At 47.5% G+C, this 13,996-nt stretch overlaps 1 protein-coding gene across 1 annotated transcript in view; it reads left to right on the forward strand.

The window, feature by feature from the left end:
• The first annotated feature begins 1,454 nt into the window (after positions 1 to 1,454).
• The window catches only part of YWHAH (tyrosine 3-monooxygenase/tryptophan 5-monooxygenase activation protein eta), a 43,497-nt gene continuing 30,955 nt past the window's right edge, over positions 1,455 to 13,996 (forward strand). The window contains exon 1 of the mRNA XM_069619845.1: positions 1,455 to 2,122. Coding sequence (XP_069475946.1) covers positions 2,036 to 2,122 — 87 coding nt within the window. The 5' untranslated portion in view covers positions 1,455 to 2,035. The remainder of the gene's footprint in view (positions 2,123 to 13,996) is intronic.

The following is a 13,996-nucleotide window of genomic DNA, read 5'->3' on the forward strand; positions in this document are numbered from 1 at the left end:
AGACTGGAGCAGAGGTCCTCATTTTAAATTCCTATGGCGCTCAAGTTTTTAAAAGGGGCTTTAACATGCATTTCCTACAAAAAATGTGTTGTTGCTCCTTAGAGTCTTCACTTGGTGGCAGCTTTGTTTGGGCCATTGCATTCTTGTCCCCTTGCAGCTGCTTTCCTTTAAAGTGGCCCTGCTGGTGGCCTTGCCGTCGGCCAGAGCCTTGCAGTTGCAAGCCTTAGCTGAATTTTACCTGCAACAAAAAGCCTTTCAGCTTTCTTTCATCATCCTCACTCATCCATCATAACTTGGATACTAGGTGGACACTGAAGTCCTAGAGTTCTAGGACTAATGAGTTCTGCATGGACAATCAGCTTTTTATTAGCTTTTCTGATGCCATTAAATGGAAAGCAATTTCCAAGCAGAACATTTCACGCTGGATAGCACTCTGCACAAAGGCATGTTATAAACTAGCTCAAAGGGAGGACCTGCACTCATTCTACCATAGGGCAAGCAGCTACTTTTGCAATTCAGAGGGGTTCCCATGCTGAACATTTGTCAGAAGCTACTTGGGTGCCCCAACTTTCCTAAGTACTCTCACTGCAACACTCCAGCTGGAGAGGATAGGAGCGTCTCACTCGGCACTTCACAGGGTCCTGTTATAGGGGAGCTTCCTTACCCGTTTTCCTGCATACAGTTCTTATTCGCCGCAGCTTTGGGAGGCTTTCATAAAAGAGGATTCCGTTGGGGGGACACATCCATTAGCAGCACCTATTACCTTTCTTTGGTTCTTTGGCAGTGTACTTTTTGAAGGATACAAGGATTACTCCCGCAGATTCCTGACCACTCTCCCATCTACACCTCGGTAAATTGTGTTTGTAAGACAAGCGGCATTTTAATATGTTCACACACTGTTCAATGAGTTGCTTTTCTGTGTGGTTGAGCCCACTGATGTCTATGAGAGACAAGTGGAGTCTTGGGAGGGGCACAATGCGTCTCCCGCCTTGGACGGTCCAAGTCTGGGGGAAATGGTGGTAAAACTCATGGAACTGTGCCCCTGCCATCTTTTCACACTCCCCCTGTTATCTACCCTTCTGGTCCACACACTCCTCTGACCTCAACCCTTTTACTCCCTAGCCCCCTTCTGCCGGTTTCTTCTAAATTCATATTACTGTCTCCCTACCCCTCAATGTTCTACCCTTATCCTGCATCTCACATGAACCCCCTCAATTGCCCCATTTTAACCTGCCCTCCGTTCCTAGCTTTCCTACCTCGCCACTCCTCCACCCACCTCTTGTCCTCTTTTCGGGATCGTACGGTGCCCGCTTGCCCCTTTCCTCCCCAATGTCCCCTCCAGGTCCTCAGCTGCCCTTTCCCCGCCCCTCCCCCTTTGCAGCAGTGCAATGCAGCAGGCTTAGCGCGCATGCTCTTTCGGTGTCTATTTATAGTAGGTGACGTCACCTTGAAATAGAACTCAAGAGCCGCCCCCCCTTCACCTCCCCCGCCCGCTTTCCTTACACACAGCGCATGCGCCAGGGAAGCAGCAGCAAGAGCAGCACCGGCGCGAGCCACGGTAGAAGAGCGGCTGAGCTAGAACCAATAGTGCACCGCAGGCAGGGCGCGAGCCGCTGCCAGAGCAAGGCAGAGGGGGAAGGAGAGCGCGAGCTGCTCAGGCAGGGCAGGCAGAACGCGCGTCCGCACCACGGGCAACCGTTCAGTGGGAGCGCGCCAATTGCAAAATAAGCGCGGGAAGCGAGCCCACAGGACAGGCTGTTCAGTGTGACAAGCACGAGCCAGATCAGAAGCAGGTTCGTCCAGAGCGCGCGCGCTTCGTGAAGGAGACAGTTCAAGGAAACTAGCCAGGCGGAAAAGGGCGGGCAGGCAAGCGTGCGGGCGGGGCGCGTGGCGGCCAGTGACGCAGTGTAACGGTCAGGGCGCGCAGTTCGGGCGGCTCACGCCGAGGGCGCGGCCGCCTCCTCTGAGCGCAGACAGAAGAGAGGGGCGCGTCTCTCCCTAGCACCGTAGTCCCAACACCCGCAATCTACACGCCATGGGGGACCGGGAGCAGCTGCTGCAGCGAGCCCGGCTGGCCGAGCAGGCGGAGAGATATGATGACATGGCGGCGGCCATGAAGGCGGTAAGTGACCAGGACCGTGCGAGCGGGTGTGTCTCAAGGCTGACCTGCAGGCAGTGTCCCTTCAAGGAGAGGGTGTGTCGGAATTCGGGGAGGAGGGCACCGGTAGACACGTGAAGGGACAGGGGGGCACGGTCGGTGGGCAAGAGGTATGTTTACTGCGGGTGTTAACGTGAGGTACAGTGTGAGGGCACAACGGGGCTGATGTAGTGTGCATCTTTTGGTAGGGATCCCATGAGAATAGAGGGCCCTACACGCCAGTTTTCTGTCCTACACAATGCCCGGTAGAGTGATTAACGACCCGTGCTGTAAGACAGCCCCTCGCAATTCCAAGTATCCAGCCCATTTCTCCATAACACCCCTTATCGCATCTCCCTGTAATGGTGTGTTTTTTTTTTAATTTCTTGCCTTACGTGTTTTGCCTGCCACTACAGTGCTTACTAGGACAGTCACCTCGCAGCGATTTACACAGCATCCATATGGGTTTTCCAGATCGCCACACCCCTAGGTGAGGGGTGGATGGTAACGCTATGGATTAATGAATGACTAACTGCATTTGTCCTGGGAAACAGCCATTTTTGTTAAAGGCTACGTCATGCATAAGTCGGAAACCTGTAAGGAAGGGATGCGTGAGACTCCACCCCACACGGGGCACTGCTGCATCATTTTTTTTCCTTCTTGCTTCACGAAATCATTAGGAATTGGCCCCAACTGCCTCCGAACCATTTTCATGGCATTTGGTTGTTGGTTTGGCTTTGCCATTTAATACACCGGTGTGAGGTTCTCAAATACGATGTAGTCTCTGACCAGTTTAATTTTTGGATGCACAGATGATTTTATTGCCGCGTTATTTAACCCTTTTTTATCAACCTTGTGCCCCAAGTGCTTGAGTAATGACGTTGGCAAGGGCATTAGTATGACATGTTCTGCGTGCACATCCACTGGGAGAGGGGCTGGCGAGGCGTGCTAGGATCTAAACGAGGGGTTGCTCTTGGTAGCAGAATACCAAGGGGCAGTGCAAGAAATGGAGGGGGTGTGGCTTGCACGATGGGCGTGGCCTACAGACGAACATGTGAAAAAATGGTCTGGCCTATATAACTAAGTGCATATCACCACCGTCTGCTTCGTACAAACTAAATAGATACATCAGCATGTGCACCCAGCACAGAATGCATACATAAATAAACCGGGTCGTGTATGCAGGTGGGGCCTTGAGACCTAAGAACTCTTCCTGCAGGTGGGGCCTTGAGACCTAAGAACTGTTCCCGCTCCGCACACTACCAGGTTTATGTATGCATTGTTTGTCGGATATACCTGCAAACACTTTGAAGTAGTTGTTCAGGTAGCCCAGCAAGAGCTGTTAGGTAGAATTGCATGCAGTACCCTCTGGAGCCACCAAATACAACTAGGACTATGGGTGTAAGCAAAACCAACCTTTGGTATAAGTCTTCTACAGTTTGTGTTAGCAAACTATCTCAACAGGGAATGTGAGGAGTACAAGGATGTTGGAGGTCTTACAACAGTGGTTCAAGTATACACTTAAACTCAAGGTTTCTTGGTAAAACACTTATTAATTTACTAGCTGTCCCCAGCCACGCGTTGCTCGGTCTGGTTATATGGAAAAGAGCGCACGTTTCTAATATGGTTAATTTGACAATGCTTGTGGGTACTTTTTAATGGCTCTGGCGGTTCTCCAAATTGAGGCAGTTTAATTTTCCTGTCGGCGCAACACATTCCTTCAATCATTGTACTGATGAGAACATGCCGGCTCAAACTATAATCATGTGGGTTGTACTGGAATGCAAGACGATCGTAATCGCGTGGTTGCTGGGCACAGGGTTGTTTGACGCTGATCTGATGTTGCTTTCTTTTAGCCACTCTCAACCTGTCGTTCATTCTGTTGAGAACATCCTAAAAGTCTGGCTGCACATCACTTTGCTGCTTCCTCGGCACATAGTTAAAACAGAATCGTGAAATTGCTGGGTTGTACCGGAATGCAAGGCGATTGTAATCGCGTGATTGCTGAGCATTCGTGTTAGCGCTGATCTGCTGTTTCTCTCTTTTGGCCACTCAGCCTGTCGCGGTCATTCTGTTGAGAACGAAGCAGTAGTTTATTACACTTCATTTAGAAAACATTCACTAGAAGGAGGCAACTTAATATATACAGCAATACAAAACCAATAAGTGTGAGTAAATTAGGATCCCCTGAAATAGGAGCAAAATGGCATTTCAGTTTAAATGGGAGTAAAAAAGCACAAGTTAATAGAATAGATCACAAATTATTTCTTAGGCAGTGCAAATAGTTTCAGTTCACTAGAGGACTTGATTCAGTTCAATAGGCCACCGATAAATGGGCTAGTGTCTTGGATAGGAAAGAGCAGTTCCTGTAGTAAATGTAAAGTCTTTTCCAAAGTTCTCAGAAGTAGTTTGTACGAAAAAGAATCATATGTTGGGTCACAAGCTGATTAGGCTTGCAAGTTGGGAAAGTTCCACAAACTTTCACAGCGAGAGGTGCGTTCTCTCAATCGAGTTGGCGCATTACCTTTTTAGAATGAAGCAAAAAGATGCAGCTGAAGACGTTGGTTCCTGCAGATCGCACTGTTCCTGAGCCTTGGTCGTAGGGGCAAGAGGGGGGATGGCGGGGGGACTCCTGCACTGCAAGGGATCATCGGAACAATCGGACAAAGGAGTTACTTCACTTCAAGTAGCTGTAGTCAAGCACACAAGCTGGTGTTCTTCCTCCTGGTTAAACCTAACCAGCTCAGCGAATAGTAGCCTGGTGGCTTATGAGTTGATTGGTCCCCACCAACTCAAAACAGGAAGTAGTTGTCCTTGAAGGGCTTCTGTCGAGGTGAGCGTGGTGATTTGGACCTGCAGCAGGGCTTCACCAGGCAACCAACAGTCCAGGAGTTGCAGCAGCCGTTCCCTTCCAGCTCGTCCTTCGTTTTTTTCGTTCCAGTGGTCGACTCTGCTTTCCAGTCCCAGAGACTCGTCTTTTAAACAGATTTCTCCCTTTCACTCCAGCCTAGCTGCCACTCACCCAGCAGGGTGGCTGTCCTTGCCGGACAGCCAGCCAACCACGCCAGAGTGCATTTGGGCTTCCTAGGAGACTTAAGCATAGGGAGTTTTGGGCACCCCTCACTTCCTGCCCACCCCAGACACTGACGCCAGAGGTGGTCTTCAGTCCTGAAGCCTGTCAAAGGCCTAGAACCAAAGGGACCAAACCTCGTCTGGCGCAGAGACAAACTCTAGAAGGACCTTTCCAAAAAGAAATGGTGGAAAAGACCGGGACCAGTTTAAACACATGGGCTTAAGGCCCCATCTTGAAAAACATGGCTCCCGCTATTTTTAGCTGCCGGTGTTCACGGTCAGGAAAAATCATGATTGTTGTAAAACCACCGCCACGTGCCATTTCGCTTGGAAACTGTAGCATTTCACTGCTGCATGAGTTTCTAGACACGGGATACCAGGTAACCCCTCCAGCACTCTATAGGAACATGGGTGTGTGCTGGGTCTGGGAATTTATTGACTAGTAAAGTCAATTTAACCTTACATTCTCTGGGAAACAGTAGTTTATCCCAGAGAATGTATTTAAACCTTTTGGAAGTCTAAAAGACATACCTGTATCACTGCACTGGGGTTGCTGTGTAACACACATGAAAAAAGATGATGCCTTTTGGAGTCGTCTAAAACTCCATAACCAAAAGAAATGAACACAAAAAACAAACAGAATTAAACAGTACAGAGCCGAAAGTTCAGCAAAAGAGCTGGGGGTCTCTGTGGTAGAGAGGAATTGGCACATTTTGAGAATTCTCCCTAACAAGAGCAACCACGTAGAACCTTGGCAGTGGGCCTCACTTACTGTATCAAAGGACCACAGTGGAGGTAAACTGGAGCCGGTGGCCATGGGGATAGCAGCATGGGCTTGATGACTGACTAGCTATGCTGTGTAACACAACTCTCAATGAGTTGCTAGCAATCCCCCTGCCTGTGTTGCTGTGTCATGAATGCTGTGTGCATCAGAATAGGAAGAGGAATTAACAGGTGGCACTTTTTGAGATAGGCTGTAGAGATGTGTGGGACCAAACACTTCAGCATATCAAAATTCTAACAAGGTTCCCGGGACACTCAAGGTTCAAGGAAAACCAAAAAGAAATCGGCATGTGGTTGAGTGCCTGTGAAATGAGTCTATGCGTGTATGAGGTCAGACTGCTGTTAGGTCATTTTACATTATTTAAGTGTCTTACGACGAGCGTTTTCAGTTAACTCTTCTCCAGGCTCCCTGTCATCCCTTTCTTGCCTTTCCTCTTTCCTTGCTCTCATTGCTTCACTCCTCTGCTCTATTCTTGTTTTTCCCCTCTTTTTAATCCTTCGCCCCTCTTCACCTGTCTCACCCCAATATTTCCTCTCCATCTCTTTCCACCTTCTCTATTCACACCCATCTTTTCTTTCCTCTCCTTCTCTGCTCTCGATCCTTCGCCCCTCTTTTCCATTCTGACCTTCAACTTTCTTCTCATTTTCTTTCATTCTTCTGCAACATCCTCCTTTTCATTATTTTCCCCAGCATGCACCCCTCGACTCTGTTGTGGCCCTATCTTTCCTCCCCTTATTTTCTCTCTCGTGTAACTTTTTCTCTAATTCATTAGAATATTTCACTACTTTTATTTCTTACTCTTGTGTCGTCCTACTTTTCCCTTCAGTCTCACTTGTTACTCTACTTCTTTTCCCGCCCGCCCCTTGACCTTAATCACCTTGTTCCTTTCTCTGTTCTCGCACCTTTGGTTTCACTCCTGCATAAATAAACCAGGCCTGTTCAATTGTGGGCTTGGTTCTCGAATCTTCAGCGCACAGCCCCCAGGTTTGCCAAAGGTCAGGCGCTCTGGGGAGCGGGCATGATTCTGCCCACAGGCAACAATGGAACTGTAACTTCGTCTCCTGACCCCTCGTGAGGGATCAGGAGAGGAAGTCAGTTTGGAGACACTGCAGTGCGTTTCCTGCAGGCAGCTGTGGTTGGCTAGCACTTAAGTCTGTCAGAGCTGCCTGTCTCCATCATGGTGGCGGGCCCATCCCCTCTCGCGACCTTGGTGGGATAATGACCTGCCATGGCAAGACCGGGGGGCCCGGGACAGCCTCACTTTTTGGTAGACTGCCGGGGCTCTGCCCCGGCTCCTTCAACACACTGCCATGGGAAAGAGTGTGAGCAAGCCCAAAAAGCACAAGATAGGAAGAGGAAACTTGCTGAGAAGGAAAGACCTAGTCTGAAATCCCTTTAACAGGTGAGTGACATAGTATCAACTGAGCAATCTCCAAACCTTCAAAGGGCAAGTGTTTAAATTGCCACGTGTATTTGCCTGCACATGAAGATCAGCTGGCGTTAATGGTGCTATTAGTCCCAGGTGTCTTTGCAGTGGCAGAGATGCACGGAAAGCTGTCAACTGTGAGCTGTCGTTCTAGGTGTCTTTGGTCCTCGTCGCCATATAGGTTTTCCTTGTCTGACTGTCGGTGTTCTAGTGAAGACTGTATTATGCCCCTCTCCCATTTTGATAGACATTTTTGTGTTGGCGCTACAGTTTTTCTGAGCATGTTGTCATATTAATGGGAGATCAGCTCATGAGCCTGTATACTCTGAAGAGGCGTTGCAAAGAGTAGAGGTTGGGGTAAGCAGTCCCCGCGGCTGGCTCCGGCAATAACATGGCCTTTTAGGGACGTGCTCCTAGGGTGGCTGATCTCCACCCAGATATAGTGGGTCCGGGATTATGCTTTTGCACTCTGTGTGAGAAGATGCACAGGGTTTGCAAGTCTGTGTCTTTAAAACTGATAATGCTTGAAGCTGGGGCAGCAAGTCTTTGCGCGTGGGTCGGGGGGGCTTAATGAGGACTTATGTTCGTTCACAAGTAAGTCTGACAGCATTGCAGTTATTGCTTCCCAATTCCCCTAAAACAGTGGTATTAATACTTTTTCATACCAACACCCCCTTGAGTAAAAATATTGCACCCACCTCGCAGGGGGCCCAAAGCATGTGCGGGGGAGCCCCAGGCCCTTTAAAATATGAGATTCAACTTCTTATATTCTTTTTAAAAGCAGTCCCCCTTACTTTTTTTTTAGATTTTTTTATTTTTTTTATTTTTTATTATAAATGGCATCTTCCCTTTTTTAAATGGGCCGTTCTTCTCCACCCCAATTTGGAGACCACTGCTCTGAAGGTAGACACGGAGGCATGATATTGATGCAGGTGACCTGGTCAAGTTGGATTGACTCAAGTTTGCGCATTGTGCTTTACTATTAATGACTTGTATGGTCACTTGCATATTCATTTATTGATAATGCTTGTGTACTTCAACAAGCACCACACCCTGTAGTGCATGCTTGTAGCTTACAGGGTTGTGCTTCCAGTAGAGGGGTCTTCGGTGTCCTCAAGTGCTTACTCCTGTGATGAATGCTGTATCACTGCTGGCAAAACTATGCAACAAGGAGCTGCACATCTCTGTAACGAGCAAACCCTTCTGGGTGTGTAAAACAAGGCATTGTCATCGCCCCAGGCCACCTACCAGCCAATCATGGGCCTATTCGATTATCACTGAATGGTACTTGGTAGCAGTGGAGCGCACAACAGATGGTATCCATCAACACTGAATAGGGTTGGCTCTGAGCTTTGTTGCACATGGGAACCAAATGTAGGTAATGTGGTGATGTTGCCGCCGGTTACTCTACTGCTCCCTTGTGTGGTCACTCATTAGCATAATGTTAACTTTGCAAAAAAAGCTGCATTCAAGTGGCTGTTTTGTCACAAGTTTGAGGGCCTTTTTATGGAAGCGGCCGAAGGCACACAAGCGCCTGGTGATGAACGACGCAGGGGCGTTGCCGTGATGCAGAGCTAGCGCAGGAGGGCTTTGTGTGGTTGGTGACTCGGTGGTCCTGAGTCGAAGGCAAGACCCTCAAATTGAGGGTAAATGTTGCCTAGCTGATGGTCCGCTAGTAAAGGCTGTATCACTATAAGAGCTTGTCGGGAATCCTTGCTTAGGGCTTCCTGTTACAGGTTGTCTGTCTCTGCTGTGTACACACTATTTAATACTTATACTTTGTCCATCACCACTGCAATGGTCTTGGAACGTCTTGATTTATCAGAAAGGTGGTGTATTGTAAACCTGTTATGTATCACCAGAAGTCTGTGGTAAGGAAGGGGACTTTGAGGCAGAGGTGATCGGTTGGAGCTTTTGGTATCCCAGGCTAGGTTGCATGTGTCCCAGCAGTGCTGCATGCAAGTGCCTGCTTGAAAGGATGTGCTGATGGCATGCCATGAGGTGGATGTTGGCACAAAACAAGGCACTCCCATGCACTTTACATGGAATATTATTTAGGCGTCAATGAAGACCATTGCATAATTTAAAAAAATGTATTTTTATTTTTCAAGAGAACCTAGTTTATCAGGTGTGCCCACGGTGTCTCAAGTCATATAGCTTGACTTGTATCATTGTTCACAAAACCATAGATTCTGTCAAACACAAACCCAATTTTTCAGACCAGATACCAGCTGACTACACACCATAAATAATGCCAAGTGAAGCATAGGAGGCAGGGTTGTGCAGGATTGGTATACACACATCCTTCTGGGGAAAAAAAGCTAAACAGTATTGGTAGTGGGATGCTGCAGTCCGTTTGGTGTTTGGAAGCTATTAATCAAACTGCCACACATCAGTGCAGTGGTTGCCTATTAAACATCAAGCCTCCTGGGAAGAACGCTGCATCATTCCAGCTGGAAATTAGTCACAGATCTTGAGTTAATTTCCTATTGGTAAATGGCCTACTCTAGTTTCGGCTGCATTAGCTCTTAGTCTACGTGCCAAGCCTTCTTCAGGGCAGAAAAGTGATGAATAGCTCCTGCTTAAACTTGGAGGCCCTCTTAACAATGATATCTATAGAGCAGGGCTTCGGCGTGCCTAGACAAGGACCGAAGACCAACGGGAAGCCGTTTACAAAGTGCATGCAGATGCACTTGTGATGGATTATTACATGCGTTGAGATTGCCGGATGTCACCCCATCAATCTGCCAGTTTGACGTAAACGAATATATTTTACTTGGCGCCTGTTCACTGATGAGGCCTTCAACTTCCTTATTCGTTAATGGTGCACAAAAACTAAAGTTCTCAGTTTTACTGTGTCGTGTCGGTGAGATGTACAATTCTAACGTTCACAATGGTCGGGTATCTGTAAATTGCCCGCATGGTGCTGCACAGGAAGAACAGGGTCACGAAGAGTGCAGGAGTTAGGCGCAATGGTGGCGGGAGAACCTGAGAGGGACTGGCTGCGACCCTAGGGTCATTAGGAAATAACCAGTTTAGTCAATGAGATATACTGCCACTTCACTCCCTGGAGTACTAATCTTGTATGCACAGGCATGCAAAATACATCGGAATTCCGAGTAGAGGATTTCCAGTGAATTGTCGTTTAGTGCATTTCAGTCACTTTGATGATTTTTCTTAAATGTATTCCTTGAGGGGTCTGCCAAATTAATACAGGTGATGTTTTTCCAACCTGGAGCCATAAACTGACAAATGTGCCTTTTTTTCAATTTAATGGCGTCTGATCGTGACCTTGCCCATTTGGTGGGTATAATTAAGAACCCATATACCTGGTAAGTATGTCTTCAAAGAGCCCTCTGTGCCTCTCGTCACACGTGACACATGATCTTCCCCATCCTATTTATTATGCCGCTGCAGTGTCGTCGCATTCCACCGTCGAGCCACATATTTGCACCTACCAAGAACTCTTCAATAGGTTGTGACTTCCGTCAAGAGGTGTTGCCGCAAGTGTGGCTAACGCTCTCGAAGCTCTGATTGGCATTCATTGTATAGCCTACCCATGCTGCATCCCGTGAACGTCTGGGACTGTTCATCGACTTACTGGTTTTTGGGTTCATCGTGTCCACTTATCTGATAATTGCAATATTCAACTATCTCTCGAGTAGTCGCATGACACATTGGCGGTTTCATCGGTGGAATGAAGGCACCTTTTCCATGCCCTGCGTGACTAGCCTCCGACCCTACTTGATGAACAAATCTCTGGCGCCTTCTTTCGCTTCTGCTTTACGCAGAACTGGGCACGTTCTTTATATATTACACTACAAACATCTAAATTGCGCCGTTATGCACATACGGCGTTCTTATTGGCTACGGTGCGGCAAATGTGTCCCGTGTGAATTTTGACCTTGTCGGTTCCCAATATGTGTTCCATGCAAAATTACGTCTTGATTAGATTGGGGACCACGCTGCAGGCGTAACAAGCGTTTCTTTTTCCATTGTGAGTCCCACACGGGCGGACCCTCTGGTCCATTATATCCCGGCTTCTTGACATTGATTCAGGTGGCAATTTCAATATTTAATTTGAAAACTGTTGCACGAGTGACAGGCATAAAGCTCACTCCTATGCAAGGTTCAGCACCATACTACGCCCTTTTAAAACGAGGCTTTGTTAACTTTGTAGTGCAGAGTCTTAAAGCTAAGTTTAGAGCTTGCAAAAATGGAAAACTTGTTGGCTAAAAGGCTGGAAAAGCGGCTTTCGCATGCCCAAATTATTTGTGGTAACAAAGTTTTGACAGGTGCTTTACAGGGTAGGCAACAAGACCGAGCTCTGACGAAATTTGTCTTGCCGCAGCGCTGCTAGTCCTAAAGCACTGGGTCTTGCCCATGAATCTGGCAGATCGGTAGGCCGCGCTTCAGAAGAAAACGTAGAAACAGCCAAAAACCCCGCATACAAGTTAGCAGCTGTCCAAATGGGTGCGTGTTTTGCAATGTGCAGACTTTTTTTTAGTTAATGGGAGAATTGTTACCTTTGGGGGGAAAAAGCAGTAACTTCAGTTACTCGCTCCAAAATGGTTCTTACTAAATTGGGCATGTTTTAAATTGTGGGCATACTGCTCTTTGCTTTTATGCTTATCGCGATGCTTCTCTTCTATGAAGAGATACTGCATTGTGATTTTGCCTGGGGCCAATCCCTGCTCACCAGGAGGAGAGGGTATCCCAAAGACATTGTTTTTCCTTTGCAAGCACTGCTTTAATAAAAAAAATGTGCATGGTACTACAGAACATATCCCCTTTTCCAGGCAGTAGACTCTAGTCTTCAGCTGTGTTTTTGTCAGTGATCCTGGGTCATTGGAAAGCATGCTTTAATGGGCGCAACAGGGCAAGCCCATAATCCTGTACCGGGTGACTATTGGTAGAGGGGGAGGTGGGCGTGCCTGCCATTGCAGAAGTGCAGTCTGCAGGTTCCCTAGTTTTGCTCGTGTAGTGCTTTTGGCTTCTGATTGGCACTTCATCTCTAAAAACAGGGATTTACCGTTCCATAGACATTGCACACTAGAAGTATCTGGGGGGGTATGCGGGACCAGCAGCTTCCAGTTCGCATGCTTATTTATTTGTCATTTGCATAGCGCACATAGCGTGGAGGCATCTAGGTGCTTTTTGCTTAAGTGGGTTGGTTACCATGCATTATAGGTTACAGACGTTGCTTACTACATAGGTTTAATGCAAAGTTTACATGAGCTGTAGATGCATCATACATTAGATTAGGATGATGTCTAAAAGTGCATGGGTTTCAGGCCTTTGGTTGTCTTGCGACGATGGAGGTAGCTGTTATGTGTGGGGTGTTGGCTGGATGGTGGAACAAAGGTGCAGGTAGATATGTAGTCATAAAGTTACCAGGAGTCTTGGGAGAAGAGCTAGGTTTGAGGCCTTTGTGGAAGGACCAAAGGGATGGGTCTGATCTCGGGGGCATGGAGTTCAATCACCGGGAAGCTGGAGCCTCCCAGCTTTTTGCCGTTTAAACCTAGGGATGGCAATGTGGCAAGAGTAGGTTGAACGGGTGGGTGTGTTGGAGATGTCTGGCTAGGTAGACCGGTGCGCTATTAGATAGTGGGATTTTTTGAATTTGTGATCTCGAACTGGCAGCCAGTGGATGTTGCGCCTAGTGGTTTAAAAAAAAAAACAAATTTTAGGGATGTTGTGGGCATCACTTCTGGCTGCATTGTTCTGAACTATTTGTAGGCTCCAACGCCCAAAACATCAAACTACAAAGTGGGAGTTGCAGTAGTCCATCGATAGGATAAGGGCTCTGGTGAGGATGATGCAGTTGTCTGGTCAAGGAAGGTCTGCTGGCAATGATCAGTTTGGCGGTGTAAGCCGCTGCTGGGGCTATGGCGTTTACTTGCTTTGTCAGGGAAACTGAATCTAGCTAAACTCTAGAGTTTTTACCTCTTTTACAACTGTGATAATGTTAGTCAATGGTGAAGAATTTGTAGGATTGGGGTAGATTTTTTAACCTAGATTGACTGGCAATTAGTTCTGTTTATTCGTCATTACGACAAAGCTCGTGTTGTGCCATCCATGCTTGAATGGTGATGTAGATTTTATTCAGTAAGTTGGAGTCAGTGTCATAGTTTCTGATCGGTAGGAGTATTTGTGTGTCGTCCACATAATTGTTATACGTGACTCCCAGTTTGTCTAGGATGTAGAATAGTGGCTTTGTAAACACGTGCAGAGTTGGTGAGAAACATGAGCCTTCGCGAACTCCACACGAGACTGGGGCCGGTGAGGCTGCTGCAGAGGTGGAAAAAACTAATTGTGCAGTTGGATAGGAAGGATTCAATCCAATTTATTGCATTGGTCGAGAAGTGGGCACTTAGGGCGAGGTGTTGGCAGAGTATATTGTGATTAACTAAGTCGAGTTGCAGAGAGGTCAAGTAGGGGGAGAATTGCCAAGTCCCCCTTTCTTTGGTCCACTTGAACTTTGAGGTCCAAGAGTAGTGGTTTCGGTTCAGTGACCAGGGCGGCGGAAGCCAGACTGGCAGAGGCCTAGGAGGCTGGGGGATTCCAGACATTTTGA

The sequence above is a fragment of the Ambystoma mexicanum genome, chromosome 10, assembly GCF_040938575.1.
Source record: "Ambystoma mexicanum isolate Mex_15411 chromosome 10, UKY_AmexF1_1, whole genome shotgun sequence".
Taxonomy (NCBI): Eukaryota; Metazoa; Chordata; class Amphibia; order Caudata; family Ambystomatidae; genus Ambystoma; species Ambystoma mexicanum.